This window comes from Syngnathoides biaculeatus, chromosome 7 (assembly GCF_019802595.1).
Source record: "Syngnathoides biaculeatus isolate LvHL_M chromosome 7, ASM1980259v1, whole genome shotgun sequence".
NCBI lineage: Eukaryota > Metazoa > Chordata > Actinopteri > Syngnathiformes > Syngnathidae > Syngnathoides > Syngnathoides biaculeatus.
Window position 1 is genome coordinate 8497068 of NC_084646.1, and position 23208 is coordinate 8520275.

General features: G+C 44.3%; 2 protein-coding genes across 6 annotated transcripts in view; one reads left to right on the forward strand and one right to left on the reverse strand.

Annotated features, from left to right (window-relative positions):
• Positions 1–691: 691 nt before the first annotated feature.
• On the reverse strand, positions 692–3913 carry nipa1 (NIPA magnesium transporter 1). 3 transcript variants are annotated; one of them, XM_061824024.1, is made up of 5 exons: positions 3705–3913; positions 3514–3561; positions 3263–3353; positions 2173–2370; positions 692–2088 (listed from the first exon to the last, which is right to left on the reverse strand). In XM_061824024.1, the coding sequence occupies exons 1-5, from the start codon at positions 3823–3825 to the stop codon at positions 1413–1415; spliced, it is 1134 nt and encodes a 377-aa protein (XP_061680008.1). In that variant the 5' UTR covers positions 3826–3913; the 3' UTR covers positions 692–1412. The 3 variants fall into 3 exon arrangements, with proteins under 3 accessions (XP_061680008.1, XP_061680010.1, XP_061680009.1); XM_061824026.1 differs by having other exon boundaries at positions 1472–2088; positions 2210–2370; XM_061824025.1 differs by having other exon boundaries at positions 1472–2088; positions 2183–2370.
• A 1544-nt stretch (positions 3914–5457) lies between these two features.
• Positions 5458–23208, forward strand: part of herc2 (HECT and RLD domain containing E3 ubiquitin protein ligase 2) — a 54962-nt gene continuing 37211 nt past the window's right edge. For all 3 annotated transcript variants that reach the window (XM_061825557.1, XM_061825558.1, XM_061825559.1), the window contains exons 1-30: positions 5458–5573; positions 6381–6493; positions 7161–7254; positions 7964–8107; positions 10112–10331; positions 10413–10513; positions 11418–11559; positions 11648–11752; positions 12017–12188; positions 12913–13086; positions 13211–13399; positions 13511–13662; positions 14230–14387; positions 14467–14580; positions 15694–15945; positions 16185–16378; positions 17017–17217; positions 17404–17632; positions 17806–17930; positions 18451–18629; positions 18710–18897; positions 19569–19724; positions 19796–19981; positions 20148–20324; positions 20397–20500; positions 21037–21187; positions 21473–21687; positions 21941–22073; positions 22160–22287; positions 22714–22909. In XM_061825557.1, the coding sequence (XP_061681541.1) occupies positions 6422–6493; positions 7161–7254; positions 7964–8107; positions 10112–10331; positions 10413–10513; positions 11418–11559; positions 11648–11752; positions 12017–12188; positions 12913–13086; positions 13211–13399; positions 13511–13662; positions 14230–14387; positions 14467–14580; positions 15694–15945; positions 16185–16378; positions 17017–17217; positions 17404–17632; positions 17806–17930; positions 18451–18629; positions 18710–18897; positions 19569–19724; positions 19796–19981; positions 20148–20324; positions 20397–20500; positions 21037–21187; positions 21473–21687; positions 21941–22073; positions 22160–22287; positions 22714–22909 (4651 nt within the window). In that variant the 5' untranslated portion in view covers positions 5458–5573; positions 6381–6421. The remainder of the gene's footprint in view (positions 5574–6380; positions 6494–7160; positions 7255–7963; positions 8108–10111; positions 10332–10412; positions 10514–11417; positions 11560–11647; positions 11753–12016; positions 12189–12912; positions 13087–13210; positions 13400–13510; positions 13663–14229; positions 14388–14466; positions 14581–15693; positions 15946–16184; positions 16379–17016; positions 17218–17403; positions 17633–17805; positions 17931–18450; positions 18630–18709; positions 18898–19568; positions 19725–19795; positions 19982–20147; positions 20325–20396; positions 20501–21036; positions 21188–21472; positions 21688–21940; positions 22074–22159; positions 22288–22713; positions 22910–23208) is intronic.

The following is a 23208-nucleotide window of genomic DNA, read 5'->3' on the forward strand; positions in this document are numbered from 1 at the left end:
AAGCAATGTCTAGTGTAAAAATAGTGCTTGGGTGCCAAGCGATGCATCTTGTTGCCAAGCAACCATGTTGAAGTAAAGGGAGAAGCTTCATTTATTCTCACCATAGCTTTGTCTAATACATACACACAAAAAACACTTTTCTGCCATCTAAAACCAAATTTTTGGGGAGAGTCAATTACACAAATAGGTTCATTAAAAAGGCTTAGAACGGGCTATGGCTGCCAGCAATGTACTCAACTGTCTCCCTCATCTGTTGACTGTTTTTTTTTTTTTCCAGTTATGTGCTAAAACATACAACAGGTCAGTTCTCTTTATTTCTTTATATTTATCAAAACACACAAGTTATCGACAGTGGCAAAGAGAAAGATTGTGAGTACAGCAATACATGGTCATAAAAGGCAAAGGCACTCGGTGCTAAAAACAAAACAAAACAGGGAAACAGACTATTAAATAATTCAATTAAAATGTAGAGTTTCGTATAAATAAAAATACATATTAAAAATATAGCTCTTAAATATTGAATTATTGAACTTTGTTAAGTTAAATACAAGTGAAATGCAATGAGGAAACGAACCTTTCGCGTACTACAAAAGGAAATGTAATGCATTTAGTGCAGTGTTTTTACACATTTTCATCCAAAACTAAGATGATGAGAGCCGAAACTGTCCAGTGGCCCATTTTCATTGCATAGTATCTGCTTGGCAGCTTTCTCACAGCGGAGATTTTTTTTTTAGATTCCTGTATAACATTCCCGCTGGGGGTTGTATTTGTTTATAGACGGACAAAACACTTTAAACATAGATGATCATAAAGCATCAACATTATGCATTTAGAATGTACACAATCACGACCCTCCGGTACTTAAATGTTTTGTTATTTAGGTACTTTCATCAATACAATAGTATTACCTAGCATACTAGCTTCAATAGCACACTGGAATAAAGTGAACTGATATCATATATGCTAGCACTGTAAACCAAAGTTAATAAGAATTCCACTTTTGGCATTTAGACATCCATCCATCAATCCATTTTGTTAGCCCCTTATCCTCACGAGGGTCGCAGGAGAGCTGGAGCCTATCCCAGCTGTCAACGGGCAGGAGGCGGGGTGCACCCCGAACTGGTTGCTGGCCAATCGCAGGGCACATCGAGACAAACGCTCGCAATCACACCTCGGGGCAATTTAGAGTGTCCAGTTAATGTCGCGTGTTTTTGGGATGTGGGAAGAAACCCGAAAAGCCACGCAAGCACGGGGAGAACATGCTAACTCCACACAGTCGGGTCCGGGGTCGAACCCGGGACCTCAGAACTGTGAGGCAGACGCTTTCCAGCTGATCCACCGTGCAGCCCATTTAGACACATTAATAAATATAAATAAAAACTGTATAGGGGTGTGCGAATCCTGAACAACGTCTATGCAAGGGTTACATATTTGTCACATATTCCCTGCAAACCTGAACAGAGGAAAAAATGTGTTAGTTCACACGAAAGCGGTTCCTCTTGGTCTGCTTCCGGGCAAAATTGCGACTTCTGAACCGCGCGTATCCGGGGAATCGCTCTGGACCCGAGCACCAGAAAAGAAAAATGTGTTAAAGCCCGTATCACGCCGTCTTTTTGGTTTGCTTCCAGACGAGCGAGGTTTCCTGCGACAGGCGCAGCATGGCGACGCCCACGCACGCCGTGACCCAGCCGCAGAGCCCGGCCGCCCAGTCGGCCGCCGTCGGCGCCGTCCACTCCCCGAAGAGCAACGCCGACGACACCGGCGCCGCCGCCGTGAACGCCGCGTAGTAGACGGCCTCGAACACGTGCGAGCCGAACGCCTCCAGGGCCTTGTTGATGTAGAACAACTGCAGCAGCACGCCGGCGCCCAGCGTGGCCAGCAGGCCCAGGAACAAGGCGACGGACGGGCCGCCCGAGAGGAGGTCGCGCGCCGCCACGCCCAGGCCCTTGCTGCAGGGCACCGTGAAGCATCCCAGCAGGGAGCAGATGGCCGCGTACGTGCCCACGTCGGGCCGGCCGGAGGCGGGGGCCGTCCGTCCCATCAGCGCCGCCAGCGTCAGCGCCACCAGTACCGCGTAGGTCACAAACACTGCAAAAAAAAACACATCACTGCATAAAAACACCTTCACGGTAGAGTCCCCTAAAAACGAAACGACAAACGAAATCTTGTTACGAGCTTGTACTGAGCGAGGCGATGAGGCCGCCGTCACCTGGGTCCGCCAGCCCGGCCTCCAGCTGGCGCGCCGTCGTCACGCTCTGCGAAGCGGGCGCGTGCAGCACCAGCGCCGCCGAGCCGCAGCAGCACAACACGCAGCCCAGCTTGCCCAGCGTATTTAAGCGCTCCTCAAGGATCCGAGACGCCAGGACCGCTCTGATCACGCGAGGAGACAATATTAAATATTATTCTTTACATCTAGATTTTGGCCTGTTTTACTGCCATCGAGCACCCTCCCCAACACACATAATACCACATTTTTAGTTTTGTCCAAAATACACTTTTATATTTGTACTTTTTGAAAATACAATACATGTGTCATTGGTCTAAAAAAAAAAAAAAAAGAATTCTTGAGTTGAGTCCAAAATACATTGGTTAGACTCTGATTTGAGAAAATGTTTAATTGCTCCATATTAAACTTAACACATTGAGAAAATCTATTTATTTGAATTTTTTTTTCCGAAAATTAAAACTCTTTTGGTTCAAAATGCTCTTTTTAAAATATTATTCAACAAAATCTAAATATAAAATATTTTATTTCATTTGACGAAATCTAAGTTTGGTACAGAACATATGTTAAATCATTGGTCTAATTACCTGATTTTTTTAACTTATTTTTTTTACATTAAGCTTAATGATATATCTTAATAAATATTTGATAAAATAGTTTGAAAATATCCCAAATACCCTTTTTTTTTATTTTATTTGAGCAAATCTGAGTTGATTTTTTTTACAAAATATATTTAAGTTACGCACGCCGCCAAACTATATTTTTAAAACGTTATTTGTAAAAAGTATGAAATTGTTAAAAATACACTTGTTAGATTTATCAATTTATTTATGTATTAATTATTAATTTATATTCAATAAATCTGCTTGATTAGTCAAAAACCACTTTTTTTTCTACCACTGGCCCCATTATTTTGATTTAAAAATGGTCTCGCTAGCTTTTAAGCAGGAGCGGAGAATCTACAACCCAATCGTAAAAAGCCTCGTTTTAAAAATGATAATAAAAATTGGATGGTATGAATGCACGTACGTGACATACCCAAATAGAACTCCAAGCGCCCCCAGCGGCGCGACGATGACGGCGGGGGCCGCGTTGTAGGCCAGGAAATTCCCAATTTGACCTACGACCACTGAATGTCACGGGAAAATGAATTTCAACGTATTTCAGGTTCCACAGAAAAAGGAAAAATCAGGAATTGGTTATGAAAAATTATTCAACACCCCCCCCCCAAAGGCCTACCAAGAAACAAAATCTTTCCCCGTTTCAACGGCAGGGGTCGCCAAACTCACTGGATAACGTGCCGCTCCACCACACCGCATCTTTCAAATATGAAACCCCTAAGGGAAAATTAAAAAATAGTGAATGTCCGAATTCGGATCACTTGAATCCATTGGAATTGATCGGATAGGCATGTTTTTTTTTTATTTCTTTTTAAATCCAAAGTTATGAAAACTTCCATCCGCTTTCGTCCCGTCGGTACCTCGTTGGCGTGATCGTAGTATCCCTTTCTTCTGAAGCACAAATGTCGAGCCGTTGATGAAGCTGGAAATAACCGCTATGGCTATACCGACGGCTGGCTTCGCCTCCCAGTCTGAAAACATTCCGATGTCCTTCGTTCTATTTTCCACAAACTACTGGAGAATGTTCACTGGACTCTCTATGCCGGGATATGAGGACCAGGATGTGGAAGGGTGCGCATGCGCAGTTGGCTTCAATTCCGTTTTTTTTTTTTTTGGACGGGGTCACTGCTTACACATCTTGCCGCCATCTTGGTACTCCCAAACCGTGTGGAGAACATGGTTTACAGGTTGGATTATGGCGAAGTTTTTCCTCAAATTTTGACATGTAGAATCAAAACTGGTCGCGTGAGCTTGACATTTTTTCAGTTATGGTAACATGAAGGATTTTTAATTCGACTCGGTAAGCCGAAAAAAGGCCAAGTGCAAAAGAAAGACATTGAAGACCATGACTAGCAAGAAACCTTCCATTTTACCGAGGGCCCGATTTCCGTGACATGTTAACCTTTCTCAAAATACGCTGTGAAGGACTATCCTCATAACAGCAAAAAAAAAACACAAACATTTTTCGTCATAAAAATGTTCAATTTTAACTCAATCAGTTTGATATATTTTTGGAAATAAGGACTTGCTATGGGAAAATACATGCTAAACGCATTGTTCATTTGTTCTCTCTGCGACGTCCTATTTCACACAGAAAAGTTAAACTTGTTTCCTCGCATTTGAAAATGAAATTCACTTTGCAGCGTTCTGTATTATGAAATTCATCAAAAACTTCACACAAGATGTGTTTTCTTGCTTATCCACTGATGAAGTTTGGGAAAATATTGACATCGCTTTTTCGCGAAAAACCATCGGCCTATAAAGGTGAAGCGGAGAGTGAACGGTGAACAACAACAACCGGAAACAAAACTTTGCTCAAGTGAATTAAGCCCATCACAAAATAAAAAAAAAACAAACTTTACATACAAACTTTAACAGTTTCAAAGTAATTTATTTAAATTTACCTGTGGAATATTTTCTCACAGGCACGAAACTGGCGATTAACTGCACAGGTCGGCATGGTTGTTTTAGGAGTGTCAAAATGGCGGATGGCTACTTCAGTTTTGGTGACCAATGAGCTATCCAGTCATTTTTTTTTTTTAGATTTGTAGTTTTAGCTCAAAACAGACTTGAACGACAAAAGGTGGACAATCTCAGTCCATAAAGTTACATCATTCTGGATGATTATTAATTGAAGGAATTAATAACACAGGTGTCTTTATGTAGAGGATTACTATTTGAGTAAATTAGTTCATTGAGATGTGCGAATAAAAAAAGGCTATCTATCTATCTATCTATCTATCTATCTATCTATCTATCTATCTATCTATCTATCTATCTATCTATCTATCTATCTATCTATCTATCTATCTATCTATCTATCTATCTATCTATCTATCTATCTATCTATCTATCTATCTATCTATCTATCTATCTATCTATCTATCTCCGTTCGTAAACTCCAAAAGTCGTACGTCGAGTCGACTGCATGGACGCACAGCGATTCAGCTAGCGTCGGTCCCGCCTTGAATTCGGAAGAAGCACTTGATTTGTTTACCACCGTACGCCGAGCGGACGGAGCGGCGCTTCGAAAGCAGCAAGCCTCGCCGTCACCAACTCCACCCCGCTTCCCTCGGGAGGCCCCGCTCAAATAACACAAGCAAACCCGATGGGGCTACGTCACGTGTCTCCGTGCTCTGCGCCCCTGTCGGCGACCCGTCAATCAACTAGAAATAATGCAGTAGAGTAGCGAAGGAGAGGACGGCGAAGACGTCAGCGGAGAACCGCAGGTAAACTTAACTCACTCTCTGGTGATTTGTGTTGTCTTTTCATTGTTGATTCTCCCCTCATAAAAGAACCGTTTACTTCGGATGTCACTCCTCCAGAAGTGTGTTCCGAACCGGGCTAGCATGACGGTTGCTGGTTTAGCATCGCTAGCCGTGGCTAACGTGCAGCAAGCTATATTAGCTTTAGCCGCCGAGCGGAAGGGCTGCCTACCTTGCGGCTTTAATTCTAACTAAATATTAATATGATTTTTTTTTTTATTATTTTTATTTTTACCCGTCTGCGTTTTGAATTTCTTAACCGTGGCAGGCCGGGTTGCATTATAAAGCCACGGCGGTGATGTTTTAGCTCACATTCCCATCGTCATGTCACGATTAATATATATATATATATATAGACACATAAACTAGATATTACCACGTACATACAAAAAGAAATGTAATTCCACCCCTGCCGTTAATTTGCCCTGTTCATTTTCAACGTTGCGTTCGCGCAACGATGCAACGACCGTGTGACATTCGCGTCGCGATCAAAATAAAAACACCTAAATATAGACGCAGCAGCAACCTATTTTTTTGGTGGGGGATGGAAGGAGGGAGGGGGGCTGCTGTTAAATCTTGTAAGTGAATATCCTAGTTTTGCAATCATATGATGAGGAGATGAGTGGTGTTTTTGTTATATGCATGTAATAAATTGGATGGTTTTTTTTTTTTTATTCCGTTTGTTTAGTCACGTCTGGTCTGTGGATGAACTCATGTGTCATCTGATTTGTATTGCAGACAAGTCTTTTTTTTTTCTTCCAATATTTTCAGGTTGGCTGCGTTTGCAGCCGAGAGGGGAGGGTGGGGGAAAGATGCCGTCTCCGTCTTTTAACCTCGATGCTCAGAGCAGATTTCATGACAAATGGCTCAAGATAGATTTACAGGTATGTAATTCAATATCCCAGAAAAGCATCCTGCGGTGTGTGGCTCGTCAGGGTGCAAAATTCTATCTTTTTTTTTTTTTTAAATTTGGAAACCTCCCGTGAGAATTCTCTGCCTTTCTTGGATGTGGGGAAGGAGAATGACCTCTTTTGCATGCATGTGGCGACCCCGAAAGGGACAAACCGAAAGAAACTTACTTTTTACTCAATAAATCACAATTAATTCTTATAATTCCCTTGGAACATTGCCCAATTTGGAATTTTACTTTTGGCCCTGCAACCTGTAACCCAGTGATCGTACCTTCGTGAATGCAAATGATGCCTGGTTAATTTTCTTCCCGTCTTTTGAATTCATATTTTGTTTTTCCAATCCCAAAGTGTTTGGTCTAATCGTTTTCATATTTGGACATGATGGTGTGTGGTGTTGAAGCGCCCGTGCCTCAGATAGCGACAGTTGCTTTCAACACAAAGTGGCTCGTTTAGTGGGCATTGATGCCAACGTATTGGCAGGTGAATCTCAACCTGGGACAAGTCCTCCAGCCACAGGCACTTACTTTTAGTTCAGGGATTCAGGTTATGTGAAAATTATAAAATGTGAATGTATGGATATATAAAAATGCATGCACGGTATGTTGATTTATTCATTTTTTTGGCTTATTACCTCTGGTAGTGGGCCTTCTCCGCAGAAGGACTGAGCGAAATGTGGAACGAAATGGTGAAGGATGAAGAGATAACGTTCAACGGAGAAGAATCGGCGTACCCAGGTATGACACAATCTTGGCATGTTTAATTTTTAATTTTAATTTTTTTTTCCCTGCGGAACACCAAAATGCTCTTTGCTCAATTTGACCCATGGTGTGTTTCAATTATTCAAAAGTGTCAAAAACAGCAAGGGGGGGGGGGAACAATAAATAGCATTTTTCTCATTAACCCCATTACTAACTGCATTTCATTGTAAACATATTAAATATATATGTTGGTTCATTTTTTTTAAATTTCATTTTTTGAAGCATTCAATATTTATCAGTATTTTCATGTATTTGCTGTCGCTTTAAAATTCAGAAACGTGCAGAATTTAATTTTTCTTTTTTTAATTGCCGTCATGGCAACACTTTGAGTCCACAAAAGATGTTGGACCATGTAAGATATTCCAAGTTTTGCGGTGTGGAAATGACTCGATCGAAGCAAATTAGTCAGGTCTGAATTTATTGATGGGATGAAAACTCATTGAAATGTAAACTTTCCTCACCTGTTCAAAAGGTCTCGCGCATTTCTTTGCTCTCTTCATGTTTTTGACCTCTGTGGTAGCTTAAAACTGAGAATACTAAACCGGATTTTTTTAAAAATTTGCTGCACCATTACACCTTTAACACAAAATTGCACATAATTGCGCCTCTTATAAAGACGACAATTGCCAGCTTCTAAAATCGGATCCACGCGAATGATCCTGACGGTGTCTTTACGGCCACGCAGAAGACTGCTCTGGCTGCTTCGGAGGTCCGAAGAAGGATGAAGCCAACGACAAGGAGAAGAAAGACGAGGAGGAGGCGGCGACCGCCGCATCCGCGGCCGTCCATCATTCCATCATCGAGACCTGGGACTGGGGGCAGCAGCCAGGTGAGACCCTCGGCCACGTCGCCAGCGGTGCAAATTGGTCTCTGTGAAATGACAGCTTTGTTATTTTTATCCGTGCTGAGTGTCATATATTGTAGGTCGTATTAACTGACGGGACTGGGTGGGACGGCTTTTTGCTGCAAGGAGATAAGCTCGGGTTGAGTTTGGGTCTGGCGCGTGGGGGTGGGGGCCTAACAGTGTCGGAGGACTGCTTCTTAATAGTGATTCAGGAAATGACATCATCAGTAACCGGATCGCCGCATGGACGAGCGCGCCGCTATCCGGGCTGAGGGTTCAAGCGGCGCACTTCCTGCTCGTCCCCACTCACTCGTATCTCGGACGTCAGCAGTTTTCAAACTAAAACAAATATTGATGTGGAACTCCACTGACAAAGCAGTTCGGGCGCCGTATTTGGCTCGCTTCTGGTTTTGATTTCATCAGTTGGTCGTTTAAGCAGCAGATTAGTTGAATTAGTCCGAATTGGTTGATGAGATGAGGTCCTGTTGACTGTTTACTTTGCTCAAACATCAAAATGGTCTCCGATCATCATACTTTGTCTTCCTCCCGGTTTTTAGCGCTTGGATGGCTGATTTATGCAGTTGAGCGGGTCGGAATTAGTCATGATATGGACATATTGCTATGCAAACTGTGATTACCCAGGGAACCACACTCCATATATTCTTGGCTCAAGTTATTTTTTTGTTCTCAAGGGCTGCATATGAAATTTCCGTCTTTTCCCGCCAATTCCTAGATTTGTTTTCTCTCCTCAGCCCATTTACGCCGCTAACTAGTCGATTGATTGTTGCCTGCTGTCAAGGATTCCAATGAATGATGTGTCCTTTGCTTTAAGACTGACTCAATCCGCAACTTTCGTTCATTAACTAAAACGTCGCGTCCGTGTGGACGACCAAGTAGTGTGTGTTCGCTGTGCATCCTGACGGTTGGGCACAGCTGAGGTGATGTTGCTCCCGCAGCCTCTGGCCGTCCCACCTTACGTAAAAGATTAAGTGGATTTCCGAGCGGCTATTTTGGCCTTCTTGTCCGTCCCCTCAGCGCTGGCTGCCGTGACCACGGCCAGTACAACGAGGGCCTCCCGCTTGAACGTTCATTGAGCCGAAGGCCGTGCTCCAGCTGTAATTCTTGCATGAGTTGGATGAATAAAACCAGTTCAGTTGCCGATGTAGCTGCTACCCTCTTGGGATCTAAGTGACATCAAAAGCACCATTGAAGTCTAAAGTCTAAAATAACACAAAAAACCAAATTAGTTGTTGAAACCCTAACTTGAAACTCTAAACATGGCTTGAAGCCCTACTTTGAACGGCTGCTGGCACGGCTTTGAAACCCAAATTTGTGTCCTTAGAACTTGTTTGAAACTTTAACCAGGATTAGAATCCTCAACCCAACTATATCAAGTCAGAATTTTTCGACCTCACACACCAGCTCGTGTCCTTCCCTGCCAAAGACGTGACCCAAGGACCAGATTGATCAGATTGCCGAAGTCCCTGCCTTCGGCTCCCACCAAGCTCACACGGCACCCGACCCCTATGGGCCCTCCCACAGGTGCTGAATCCATGTGAAGGGGGACCCACGTTACCCTTTTGGGCTGTGACCGGCCGGTCTCCATGGGTGAAGGTCCGGCCACCAGGCCTTTGAGCCCCAGGCCTGGGTCCGTGGGAATAACAGGGGCGGGGGGCACGTCCGGGCAAGGGAAAGCATCTTCTGAAATTTGTAATCATCGTAGACGTTTTAGGAGCTGTCCTTTGTGTGGTCCCTCACTGGTGACCTTGCCAATGGCGTAAAGCTCCAGACAGTTTAGCACCTAGGATCATTGGGACAGACAAAACCCCTCCACCACGATAAGATGACAGCTTAAGGAAGGAGTTTGAAACCCTAACACTGACTTAAAACCGTAATTCGAATCTCTCACCGTAACATGAATCCCTAACCCAGACTTGAAACTCTAGGTAGAGTATCACGGGCGACTGAAGGACGACTGTGTGTTTCCAGACGAGAAAGAGCTAAAGGACTGCCTAATGGTGCTGGTGGATGACCAGCAGAAGCTCTCGGCCCAGATGGCCAAGAGCACGTTGTCGGCGCGACGTCTCTGCCAGCGTCTGGTCATCCTGGAGCGCTACCACATCTCGCTGAGCTACAGCATGGTAGAAAAGGACAAGTTCTCCTGGAAATTCCCCGTATGCTCCCCGCGGCCTGCCTCCGACAATAAAAGGTCTTGTGACACAAGCGTTACACAGTTTGAATGTGTTTTTTTTTTTTTTTTTGGTGCTGAGTACAGCGTTTATATTTTCAGCCCGCGTCCGGACAGCAAAAGCGTGGAAGGTTTGGCTGTGGTGGGCTCCAGGGCGGCACTCTCGTTCGCCTTTGCCTTTCTGCGTCGGGCCTGGAGGTCAGGTAAGAGAGGTTCCAGTTTTTATGAGTGGGTTAGTTTTGCTAGCATTCAAAATTTGAATCGCAAGTGAATGGAATTGCATCATCGCAGATGTACTGTCCAATCAAAATTGCCAAGATGTAACGGGGGATTTTTTTTCACCAAAATGATGCTTCAGATGCAGCCGGCGGCTGTCAAGTCATGACGATGCAGCATGTAGGAAGACATATATTGTTTTACAATAATACTTAAGTACTTTTGGAAATGTACATGTAGCTAAAAAGCAAAGCATGGAGAGTCTCTATTCTGTGCCAAATGCAATGTGTGCTGTGTCTTCCATTCTGAGTGCACAATACATGTATGAAATGGTCCTAAACCCGAACCTTTGCCTCAAACCCTTCTTTTAAATCCTAACCCTTTTTTGACAGCCTCATCCTGTTTTGAAAAGCCACCTCATCTCTGTCTCTGGCAAATCTTCAACCATAACCGTGGTTTGAAACCCCTAAACCTTAACCATTGTTTGATATCTTCACCCAGGGTTTAAGCTGAAATCCAATCGCAGACCATGTTTTAAAAGCTGTTTTTCAAGTCCTAACTTCACTTTGAAACTGTAACCCTTGTCTTGACACCTTCATTTAAAATATTAGCCCCGCGTTCAAACCCAAATCTGAAATTTTAAACCGAGTTTTCAAAACCAACTTTTAAATTCCAGTAGTTGTTTGAAACCGTCATTCTAGCACAAAACGCTACTTTGAAGCCTGAACACTTGTTTGAATTCTTAACACAGGCTTGAAACATGATTTTTATCCCCTGATCTAAGGTTTGAAATCATAACCTTAACCCTGGCGTCAAACCTCATTTTAAAACAATGGCACTTACTCGAAAGCCTAACCTAGCTAAATGATACGTTTCCGTGCTTGGGTGCAGGAGATGACGCAGACCTGTGCAGTGAGCTCCTTCAGGAATCTCTGGACGCTCTCCGCGCCCTGCCCGAGGCCACGCTGTTCGACGAGGGCACGGTGTCGTCTGTCTGGTTGGAGGTGGTGGAGAGGGCCACCAAGTTTCTCAGGTAAGCAGAGCCGCGAGCGCTTCTTTTGCAACACTGCGCCGAAGGCGTTTGCGTTCTCACGCGTTCTCGTCTCCCCCCCGTGGAGCAGCGATATCCACGGAAACGCCACCACCAAGGCCAACATTCCTCTTCAGGACCAGCACCTGGCGCTGGCCATCCTGCTGGAGCTTGCCGTGCAGAGGGGCACGCTCAGGTACCCTCACAAACCACAAGTACCCCCAGTACTACCAGAGTTTTTCCTGGCCCAAACTGTGACGGCGGTAGAACCATTCTGATCGTTCATGTCGTCCACTTCGTCAACATTTCTGTTCATCAACTGAATTTTGACTGTTTACCGTTTGAACTCGTACATTTCTGTCACACGTTTTGGACCCAGAGGTGTCCCAAAACAGGCGACCTCACCTACAGCAACTACTGTAATCTTGCCCCACATTCAATGCCAACTTCTTCTGTGCAGTCAGCTGCTGTCCGCCATCCTGCTGCTGCTGCGACTGTGGGAGAGCGGCACCCGAGAGATGGACAACGAGCGCTCCACCCAGGGTACCAGCGCCCCGCTGCTGCCCCTTCTGCAGCGCTTCAAGAACATCTACAGCAGCAAGGACGAGCCCATCCCAGACGAGGACCCAGAGGTCAGTGTTGTGGCTTACAAATACGGTACAGCCTCGGTTCTCGAACGTCCCCGTTCTTGGAACAAATTGGTTTTCGAACAAAATTTGAGAAAAAGAATTTTTTTTGCTTCTGTTTTTGAACGAAAATCGGGACTCAAATGCCCCCAACAAAACCTGGAAATAACGTAACGTGCGTGGCTAGACCAGCTGACCCACCCACGACGCGCTTTGTCATTGTGAATTCGAATGAAGCCCCGAAAAAAAACCCGCAGAAATAACATAACGTACATTGCGGCTGATTCGGTTATCGAACAAATCACTTCTCGAACCGCCTTCTAGAACGGATTCTGGTCGAGAACTGTGGCTGTACTCTACACTGCCACCTCTGAGTTGGAACAAATTGTCTTTTGGGTAGGTGGTTGGCTGACAGTCCGTTTTTCCCAGAGGAAATAATGTGAATGAAATTATTCCTTATCAGGGTCAAACGGTTGGCTTCATAAAATGCTAATTTTAAAACTTCACCCTTGTTTAAAAACCTAATTCAGGCTTGAAATAAACATTTTAAGTTAAAAAAAAAAAAAAAAAGATGTGACATTCCCGGCCCAAAATGATATTTGTAGCACAACTGCTCATTTTATACTAAGACAAGTCCACATTGTGAGCTCACAATATTGCGATATTGTGTCATCCCTATAAATTATGGACCGGAAGCGATTTTTAGAAATGATCAATTTGTCGTTTCCAGACCCTTTCGGCACCACTGAGTCCAAATGAGAGTTTCCTGCGCTACTTGACCTTGCCCCAGGACAACGACCTGGCCATTGACCTGCGGCAGACCGCCGTGGTCATCTTGGCCCACCTGGACCGCCTGGCCACACCCCGCAGTCCACCGCAGCTTAACTCGCCCACCACGCACAAGGTGACAGATTATTTTCTTTGATTTTATTTTTGTGTTTAGAGATACGTTTTTCATTTAAAAACATGCTTCAGCTACGCCGTATACGATGTGGATGTTAATGTGTTTGTCTCATTCTTTGTCAAAGGGGAACATGCAGGAGGTGATCGCCTGCGGCCTCCTGGGCTGGAAGCTTTATGCCAACTTGAACGGGCCCATCCAGTGTAAAGCCCTCGCCAACGTGGGCGTTACCCAAGTGGTGTGCTCGGAGAAGGGCTTCCTCATCCTGTCCAACAGTGGCGCAGTCTATGCCCAGAACTACAAGAGCACCACCCTGGTAAGAAAACACGTGCTACAGCTTCCATGGGTCTCTATCGTCACATTTAATTTTTTTTTTTTTTTTTTTTCTGTTTCCCCCCCACCACACACACACACACACACACAACAGGCACCCATGCTCATCTACGGGCTGAGCTCCAGGAAGATCACCAAAGTGGCGGCCCACCCGGAGGGGCAGCACTATTTGGCCTTGTCGTCCAGCGGGGAGGTTTTCTCTTGGGGGTGCGGTGACGGCGGCCGCCTCGGACACGGCGATACCACGTACGGACCGCGCTCTGCTCACGTGGCAACAAAGATTGTTACATCTTTAAAAAACATGTGCACTGCAATTTTAACTTTTTTAGTTCAGGGTGTAGTCTGCCTTTCGCCCGAAGTTAGCTTGCATAGGCTCCAGCACTCCTGTGACCCTTGTGAGGATAAGCGTCTTGGAGAATGAATGGATTGATGAATTATCCATTCAAACAAGGGTTGGGGTTTAAAATACCAGTTGAATTTTCAAATTTGGGTTTCAATCCTGGGGTAAGGTTGAGAAAGTAGGGGTTCAAGACAGGACGAGGTTTTCAACATTTGTCGAAGTTAAGGGTTAGCTTGAACCTTAAAGTAGGGTTTTACGCCTTGGTCTGGCTTTCAAAGTATGTTTTTAAACCAGTGTTGGCAAATAATGATTACATTTTGTGTTTTTTTTTTTTTTTTTCATTTTATTGTTTTACAAGGCAAATTTTTAAGCCCTTAAAAGGTCATTTTAGTAAATCATATGCTCAGAAAGTTATTTCCGGAAAGTGGACAATCACAATTTCAGTGACCTCAAATGCTGTTTTTTGGATTCAGGTATCTGGAAGAGCCGACCATGATCACCGCCTTCAACGGGAAGCAGGCGGGGAAGCAGGTGGTCCACGTGGCCTGCGGGAGTACGTACAGCGCCGCCATCACCGCGGATGGTGAGCTCTACACGTGGGGACGTGGGAACTATGGTCGCCTGGGCCACGGTAAGCGCCGCCTCCCTTTACACTCACAGACAAACAAAAAAATGATGCCTCACTTGTAAATATGACATCTGAGTCGCAGGCTCAAGCGAGGATCAGCTGACGCCCATGCTGGTGACGGCGCTGAAGGGTACGAAGGTGGTGGACGTGGCGTGCGGTAGCGGCGACGCGCAAACGCTCGCTGTCACGGAGAACGGTGAGGGGAGGCTTCAAGCTGTTTATTGCCACTAGCATTTTACGCTAACTAAAACAAACTTTCTTTTGGAGTGTCCACTAACATAATGTTAGCAAACAAATTTACATGCCATAGATAGGCTAACAAAACTTCCATTAATGTTGCAGTGATATAACCCTTCATTCAGAATGCTGCAGCTTGCGTTCTGACCAAAACAAAGCGGTCAGAGTATAAAACTCCAATCCTAAAGTCCTTGCACTGGCTTCCAGTCAGCTTTAGAATAGATTTTAAAGTTCTGCTTCTGGTCTATAAATCACTAAATGATTTAGGTCCTGAATGCTTGAAAGAAATGCTTACGGAATACAAAGCCAGTAGAGCTCTGAGATGGACTGACTCAGGTCAAATAGTGGAGCGCAAAGTTCAAAGCAAACATGGTGGAGCAGCATTTAGCTATTATGCTACACACAAATTGAATAAGTTGCCAAGTGTGAATGTTTTTAAATCCAGGTTGAAAACTTTTTTTTTTTCCCTCATGCTTTTTAGAATATATCCACTTTTTGATCATATGGCTTGCACCATATTCGGTTTTAATTCTTTTTTTTTTTAATATTTTGTTTGTCATTTTTATTGTTTTTATCCTGTTTTAAATTTTTTATCTCTTTGTTTTCAAATGCCTTTAATCATGTAAACCTTGTGTATGAAATGCGCTATACAAATAAATTTGCTTTGCTTTGCTTTAAGCAAAAGTACATTTTTGAATGAGCAACACAATGTCCATAGAATTGAAGCAAAAAAAAAAAAAAAAATTGCCATTAGTGTTTGCGTTCATATAGTCTAATATAATAGTGATATTTTCCTTATTAAAACACATTCAAACAAATGAAAATGTGCCATCTTGAACCCAAATAAAGTTCAGATGTTCAAGTAGACTTTTCCCAACATTTTTGAATTTTGAAAAAGTTGTTTATCTACACGTATTCCCAATCGAATCCTGATTTCGCTCCTGTAAGCAATAAATTTTGCACCTGTTCTTGTACATACAAACAGATAGTAAATCACGCCCCACACTGTATTTCCTGGGGTTAAACATCATGCAAACGTCGCATCCTTTAAAGTTCTTCCCGGTGCGTCCAGGTCAAGTTTGGTCCTGGGGCGACGGCGACTATGGCAAGCTGGGCCGGGGAGGCAGCGACGGCTGCAAGACGCCAAAGGTAGTGGAGAAGCTGCAGGACCTGGACATCGTCAAGGTGTGCTGCGGCAGCCAGTTCTCGCTGGCGCTCACCAAGGACGGACAAGTCTACACGTGGGGCAAGGGCGACAACCAGCGGCTGGGGCACGGCACGGACGAGCACGTGCGCTACCCAAAAGTGCTGGACAGTCTGCAGGGTGAGACTGACCGAGAGCAGGCTCTTCTGAACTCCCGTGACCGAGTGGTTACGTCCATGTATTCAAAATTACATCCATATTTTGTACAAATCAATCGTCACGGCCTTCTGCACTGCACTTTTATTGAAAGGTAGTCAAGGAAATTTGGAGACATAAATCCCATGTGGTTCACCAACTTAAAAACTAGTAAAATATGTAAACGGTTTTGCTAGCGAGCTGCTCGTTGTGTTTGCATTCAGGTAAGAAAGTAGTGGACGTGGCCGTGGGCTCGTCGCACTGCCTCGTCCTGACCGACGACGGCGAGGTGCACAGCTGGGGCAGCAACGACAAGCTGCAGCACTTTGACACGCTTTTTTACAACAAGAAGAATCCTAAGGCTCTGCCGGGTCTCAAGTCCAAACACATCGTGGGCATCTCCTGTGGCCCGGGACAGGTGATTATCCATTTTTCACAATTTAAAAGCAATTTGTAGAGGTTCTCAAAGTCAAAATACACTGTGCAAAAAAACATGGTGCATTTTTCAGACTAAACCTCGCCTGTTTCTGGTTTGTCAGGATCACCAAAATTATTTAAGTTTTTGCACAGTGCATGTAAACTTCTGCCTTTAAATGTGTGTATCAGTCACCACGCGCCTCCGTGCTCGCAAATCTGCACAGTCGAGTACGAAAAATCACGCGCGTAAAATTTGTTACGAGAAAAAAAAATTGATATTGAAAGACGTCGCTTATTTTGTGTCGTCTTGACATTAATTTACGTGTTAATTTCATAAATGTTCTTAACTAAACAAGCCTGCTCCAAAACAACCGGTTTTCACCCGGAAATAGGAAATGCACGTTAACCGTACTGAGCATGTTCCGAAGTGATGCCAAAAGCGTATGTTCAGAGCTGCTAAGTTATTTTAAGGTCTTGAGATTCCATCCCTAATCACACCCGCAACTTTTATCTGGGAGCATGACTGACCACACCTGTACATTTTTCAAATGTGAGTGACTGATATATGTAGACACACACACACACACCCTTTTTCTAATAGGTCAACATGAAATAAAGTGCTCATCTTCAATTTCCCAGAGTTTTGTGTGGTCTTCATGCTCCGAGTGGTCCGTTGGCCAGCGCGTCCCGTTCGTGGTGGACGTGTGCCCCATGACCTTCGAGCAGCTGGACTTGCTCCTGCGACAGGTCAGCGAGGGCATGGACGGCAGCTCGGACTGGCCTCCTCCGCAGGAGAAGGAGTGCATGGTGGTCGCCGCACTCAACCTGCTCCGGCTTCAGGTAGTTCTGACATAAACACGTTACCCTATGGAGCACTAAAAAAAAAAAAAAAAAAAAAAAAGAGTTGCACCGATGAGTCAACTCTTAGACTAGTAATCACTCGTCATTTGATAATTTTTGATTTCGAATTAAAAATGAAAAAAAAAAAAAAGAATACTCTAAAAGTCGTTTTATTTGTCCCTCCAGCTCCACGCTGCCATTAGTAACCAGGTGGACCCAGAGGAGCTGGGCCTGGGCCTCGGCAGCACTCTGCTGAACAATCTCAAGCAAACCGTGGTGGTGCTGGCCAGCAACGCCGGCGTCCTCAACATGGTGCAGGCAGCCGCTCAGGCCGTCCTTCAGAGCGGGTGGTCCGTGCTGCTGCCCACCGCCGAGGAGCGGGCCAGGGCCTTGTCCTCATTGCTGCCCAACACTGGTAAGTGCAACATAATAATTACATTCTATAGACATTTTCATGTTTGTAAAAAAAACAAACAAACCAAAAAAAAGGTTCCAGGGTACTTCTGGGTGACGTAAAACTGATTCATTACATGGCGCGTTAATTTTGAAAACAATGTTATTGATAATGACCTTTTTGTGCCTTTTCAGCTTCTGGAAATGAGAGGAGCGTGACCCCAGGCCGTCGCTTTATGATCGACTTGTTGGTCAGCAGCCTGATGGCCGACGGCGGCTTGGAATCCGCGCTGAAGGCGGCCATCGCTGCCGAGATACAGGTCAACTCTCAAAACCTAACTTTGACCCCATTTTTTTTTTTTGGGTCAATCAGGAGCCTGCAGAAAGTCATTGCTGGAAAAAGCGCAGGGGCAACAGTTGTTGATAAAGCCAATGCAGATGATTACTATAATTTTTTTCCCCCATTTTATTGTTACAATGCTTTAAATTAAAGGAAAGAAATTACTAGGATGTAAATGTTGTGGTTTGTCGTCACCCATCTGTCTAGGACGTAAGACCTGTTTGTAATTTAGGTTCATTTAGATGAAGTCCCTACGAGGAGTTTTTTTTTTTGATGTACGAGTCCTGCAATTCATCCAAAATAGCTGTTTTGTATCGAAATGGCTTAATTTGGGCGGGGGATGTCTCCACAAAAAAATTTCAGCTATCCTAGCAAGATAGATGTGTATCCATTCGCGTCCTTCCGTGAAACTGGTGTCGGGAAGTGAATTTTTCTGACTTTCCTACCGAGTGAGTAAATTTTGGAATCTTTTCCGACTTGCTCACCGGTCTCTCTGACAGGACATTGAAGCCAAAAAGGAGGCTCAGAAGGAGAAGGAGATAGACGAGCAGGAGGCCAATGCTTCTACCATGCACCGCTGTCGCGCCATGCTGGACAAAGATCTCATCAACACCGGTATCTACGAGTCGTCCGGCAAGCAAATACTGCCTCTGGTACAGCTTGTCCAGCAGCTTCTGAGGTATCTATAACTTCATCCGGACCAGTATTCTTATGGGGACAGAACACGGCGGCAGGCTAACATGTCGACTCATGTTGCAGGAATATCGCGTCGCAGACCATCGCCAGGCTGAAGGACATTGCCCATCTACGCATCTCTAGCTATTTAGAGGCAGAGCACGACAGCAAGGAGCGCTCGGCGTCCTTGGACCTGCTGCTGCGCTTCCAGAGGCTGCTGGTCAGCAAGCTCTACCTCGGCGTCAACGATGAGGTCAACGTCAACGGATACAGTGAGTTGTGCATTACACTAAGCCCGCGATTTAACGGGACTGAATTATCACGCGATTGCTACAATTTTTTTTTCCCCAGTGCCTGACTTGACAAATTTTTCCTGTGATTTTAAGGTTAGAGTTAAAGCCAAACACTTAAATCACAGTCAGGAAGTCTATATCTTCAAGGAACAAATTCATCAGGTCATTCAGAAAGAAACCCACCAATTATTTAGGGAAATGTACTAATAAAAATAAATACATTTTAATTAATCAATTGGGAAGAATCCAGGTTTAGAATTGAGGGAAAAAAACAAATTTAACTCCCCTCGTGGTAAGCAAACGGAACAGTTCGGTTGTATGTAACTTTTAAGTTAAATATATTTTCATTTAATCTATTAACATTTTTGTTTCTAAAAATCCAAGTAAAAAATTTCCCATTTTTAATCCTGTGCTTGTTACAAAGATGCATGTGACAGCGGTTTACATTAACATTAAGTAATAAATAATATTGTTTTAGGAAAAGAACCCACCTAATTTTTTATATATTTACTTCCTGCTGAGCTATTGTACTTGAATGTTGTTCCTGATGATGTATTTTTTTTTAGGTGCTACATGTTGTAAAAAATTTGAGAAACGCTGGCCTGAAGTATTTGACTTGAAGGACAAATTCCCTCTGTTTTCTTTCTCAGATCGTGAGCTCCTGGGCGTCGGCTCGCTGCTGAAAAAGTACATCGCCCTGCTGTGCACCCACATCTGCGACATCCTCCCCGTAGCCACCAGCATTGCCTCCACCGGGCATCGCCATTTTGCGGAAGTATCTCACGTCATTGAAGGAGACCTGACAGGTAAGAAACTCCATTGGGTTTGGTTGTTTTACATGAAGCGTTGAATTTTTCGGTCTTTGTTGGTGCGGCAGGTGTGCTGCTGCCAGAGTTGGTCGTCTCCATCGTCCTCCTCCTCACCATCGACGCCGGCTTGATGCAGGAGACGGGCTCCATCCCTCTCCTGGCCGGACTTTTGGAGCATCTCGACCGATTCAACCACCTGGCCCCCGGTCACGAGAAGGACGACAATGAGGACCTGGCGTGGCCTGGCATTATGGGTACGCAAAGATCTTCGTATATTATATCCATTTGACTCTCTACTTTGATACTTTTCAGTCCTTATTCTTATTTACTAAGTGCAGCAGTTGAATCACTACTTTTTTTTTTTTTTTTTTTGCTGAATCTGTACGTGCAAGGGGACTAACGTTGTTTGTGTTGGAGCAGGATCGTTTTTCACGGGTCAGAGCTCTAAGAGCAACGAAGAGGTGTCCCTCATCCGCAAGGCCGACCTGGAAAACCACAACAAGGACGGGGGCTTCTGGACAGTCATCGATGGGCGGGTCTACGACATCAAGGACTTTCAGGCTCAGTCCCAGTCGCTTACGGGAAACAGCGTCCTTGGTAACTGATCTGATGTGAAAGTTATTTTCATACTTGATGTGGTTATTTTACAGTGTTTTGCCTCTCTCACAGCCCAGTTTGTGGGAGAAGACCCGGTAGTTGCTCTGGAGGCTGCCCTACAGTTTGAGGACACCAGAGAGTCTATGCAGGCCTTCTGTGTCGGCCAGTATATTGAGGTACGTGCATACCGAGAATGCCAGCGTACTTTGGACCAAGCCCTGCTGCACATGGCTAGCATGCTAACTTAAATAACATGCAAAGATAAACAAAAAAACTTTACACAGATGGCATTTAAACTCACTTCTTGTTACCTTCTTTCTTTACCCACAATAATAAAATTGAGGTAACACGGGCATATTTTAATGGCAAAGTAGATGATCCCATGTATTAGTAACTAAATTGGAAGAAATGCCAAACCATGCTTTCATTTTCACTTTTGACTGTGTACAAGGAGAATTTAATGAGCGCCAACATCATAATAATCAAAACACTATTAATAATTAAGATTTCTTGAAATGGCACCAAAATGGCCATTTTGCTGCTTTGGCGTCGTCACAAAAATGGAAAAATGCAAAGTTTTTCAACGCATAACAAGGATCAGTTGAAAAAAAGAACCGCAAACTTGCAAATCCCAAACCATAAATGTACAGCCAAGCATCATGGTGAAAATGAACTCAAGCGGGTTTGCAAAAGGCCGCTTTTCTATTTCCAGCCGAACCAAGAGATGGTGACCACTCCGGACCTTAGCAGTCTGTCGTCCCCTCTCATTGACACGGAGAGGAATCTGGGCCTGCTGCTGGGGCTCCACGCGTCCTACCTGGCCAAGAGCACGCCACTGTCACCCATGGAGATCGAATGCGCCAGTAGGTTCCCCGTCTCTCCTTAAAGTTAAATCTAGAATGTTTTTCAGATTTCTGGTTTGTGCAGTTCATTTGACTAACCGATTGCCTTCAACCGTGCTCGTTTCGTCCTTGCAAAATTGTGAAAAATGACAGAGACCGCCTTTCAAGTACTGTAGCTACTAAGAAAAAAAAAAAAAAAAGAAATCATCCTGACCTAAAAACTCAATTAATCGACTAATGGTTGATTACCCAGCCCTTTCTCTCTTCTTCGCATTTCAACACATGTCCCCCTGATACTCTGCACAGCATGGTTGCAGTCCTCCATCTTCTCGGGCGGCTTGCAAACCAGCCAGATCCACTACAACTACAACGAGGAGAAGGACGAGGACCACTGCAGCTCCATGGGAACCACCGCGCCGGATAAAGCCAAACTGTACTCTCGCCGGATAACCCTCAGCGACCACGCGCAGCCTTTCCTGCAGGCCATCGCTGACAACAACACTCAGGACCACACTGTGAAGGTAAAGTCCGGCCCACGCCGAGCACCGCAGCACAAAGTGCGCAAGAACCTGCCACTAGTTTTCCACGAGTGGCCGACCATCAGCAAATACTTTTGCTTCCATTTGAAATTTGAATTTGCAGGTGAACGGTGTTGTCACGCCAAGTCAAAAATGCCATGAAGTATCATCTGATCTTTCACAATGGAAATTATTTTTCCGGGTACTAAGTGGCCTCACTTGTTTTTTTTTTTTTTTTTTTTTTGTTAACTCGCAGGACTTCCTATGCCAAATAGAGCGCTGCTGTAAGCAGTACCACCTTATCACTCCCATCACCTTCCCACCGGAGCACCCCGTGGAGGAAGTGGGCCGCCTGCTGCTGTGCTGCTTGCTCAAACATCAGGACCTTGGTAACCAAGCAACAGGCCACCGTTGCCAACTGGTTGGTTTTCCTTGTGCCTTTTTTAAAACGACCTCCCCGCCCCACCTCCATCAGGTCACGTTGCTCTCTCGCTGGTCAGCCAATGTGCCTTGGGGGTGGACCAAGGAAAGCAGAGGTCCCTCCCTAAATCTGTAATTGACGTGTGCCGTATGGTCTACCAGGCAAAGTGTTCTTTAATAAAGGTAAGGATGATCGACATGTTGATTGAACTAACAAAAATAGCTTGAACCCGAAATGTGATTGATGTTGAAAACAACCTGACTGTATTTTTTTGACAATTATTGTGCATGTTAATGTTTTTTTTTTAATAATATTTTCCCTATTTTTTAAAATCTCCTTATTACCATTTTTTGTATTTAAAAAAATACTTCCCTTCTTTTAAACTGTTTTTCCATACTTGCTTTAAATCTTGCTGATATTTTAATTTAAATTATTTTCAGATTTTTAAACACATTTTTCCAGATGTACAATTTTTGTATTTAAAAAAAAAAAACATTTTCCTGATTTTATGGTTGTTAAGGTTCAACGTGGAGCAGCATAAATTTGACTGCAAGCAACGCCACATTTCTGCTCATTTAATCAAGTGGCGGGCCGGTTTATCTTTTTAGACCCATCAGGAGCAGGGCCGCTCCTACAAAGAAGTGTGCGCCCCGGTCATCGAGCGACTGCGCTTCCTGTTCAATGAGTTGCGTCCGGCGGTGAGCAATGACCTGTCCATCGTGTCCAAGCTGAAGCTGCTCAGTTCTCAGCCGCGTTGGCGTAGGATCGCGCAGAAGCTAATCAGGGACCGGCGGAAGAAAAGAGGTAAGGGTGGGGCCAAAAGTCCCACATACAGTGATTATCTTGACTTGGTAATGTCAGTGTCTTGTTTATTTATTTAAAAAAAAAAAAATGTATCCTCACTTATTGAAGAATTTTGTGTTTTGAAAGTCAATGCAATTATAAAAAGGTGTCAGTTACCTGCAGATGTTTTTTTTTCTTTTGGCTGTTCTTGGGTTGCTACCCAACCCCCCGTCATTTCATCTAATTTCAGAGCTGTTAATTGAGTTACGAGCTTGGTAACGGAACACTTTAAAGCCATAAGGCAGGGTACCACAATATTT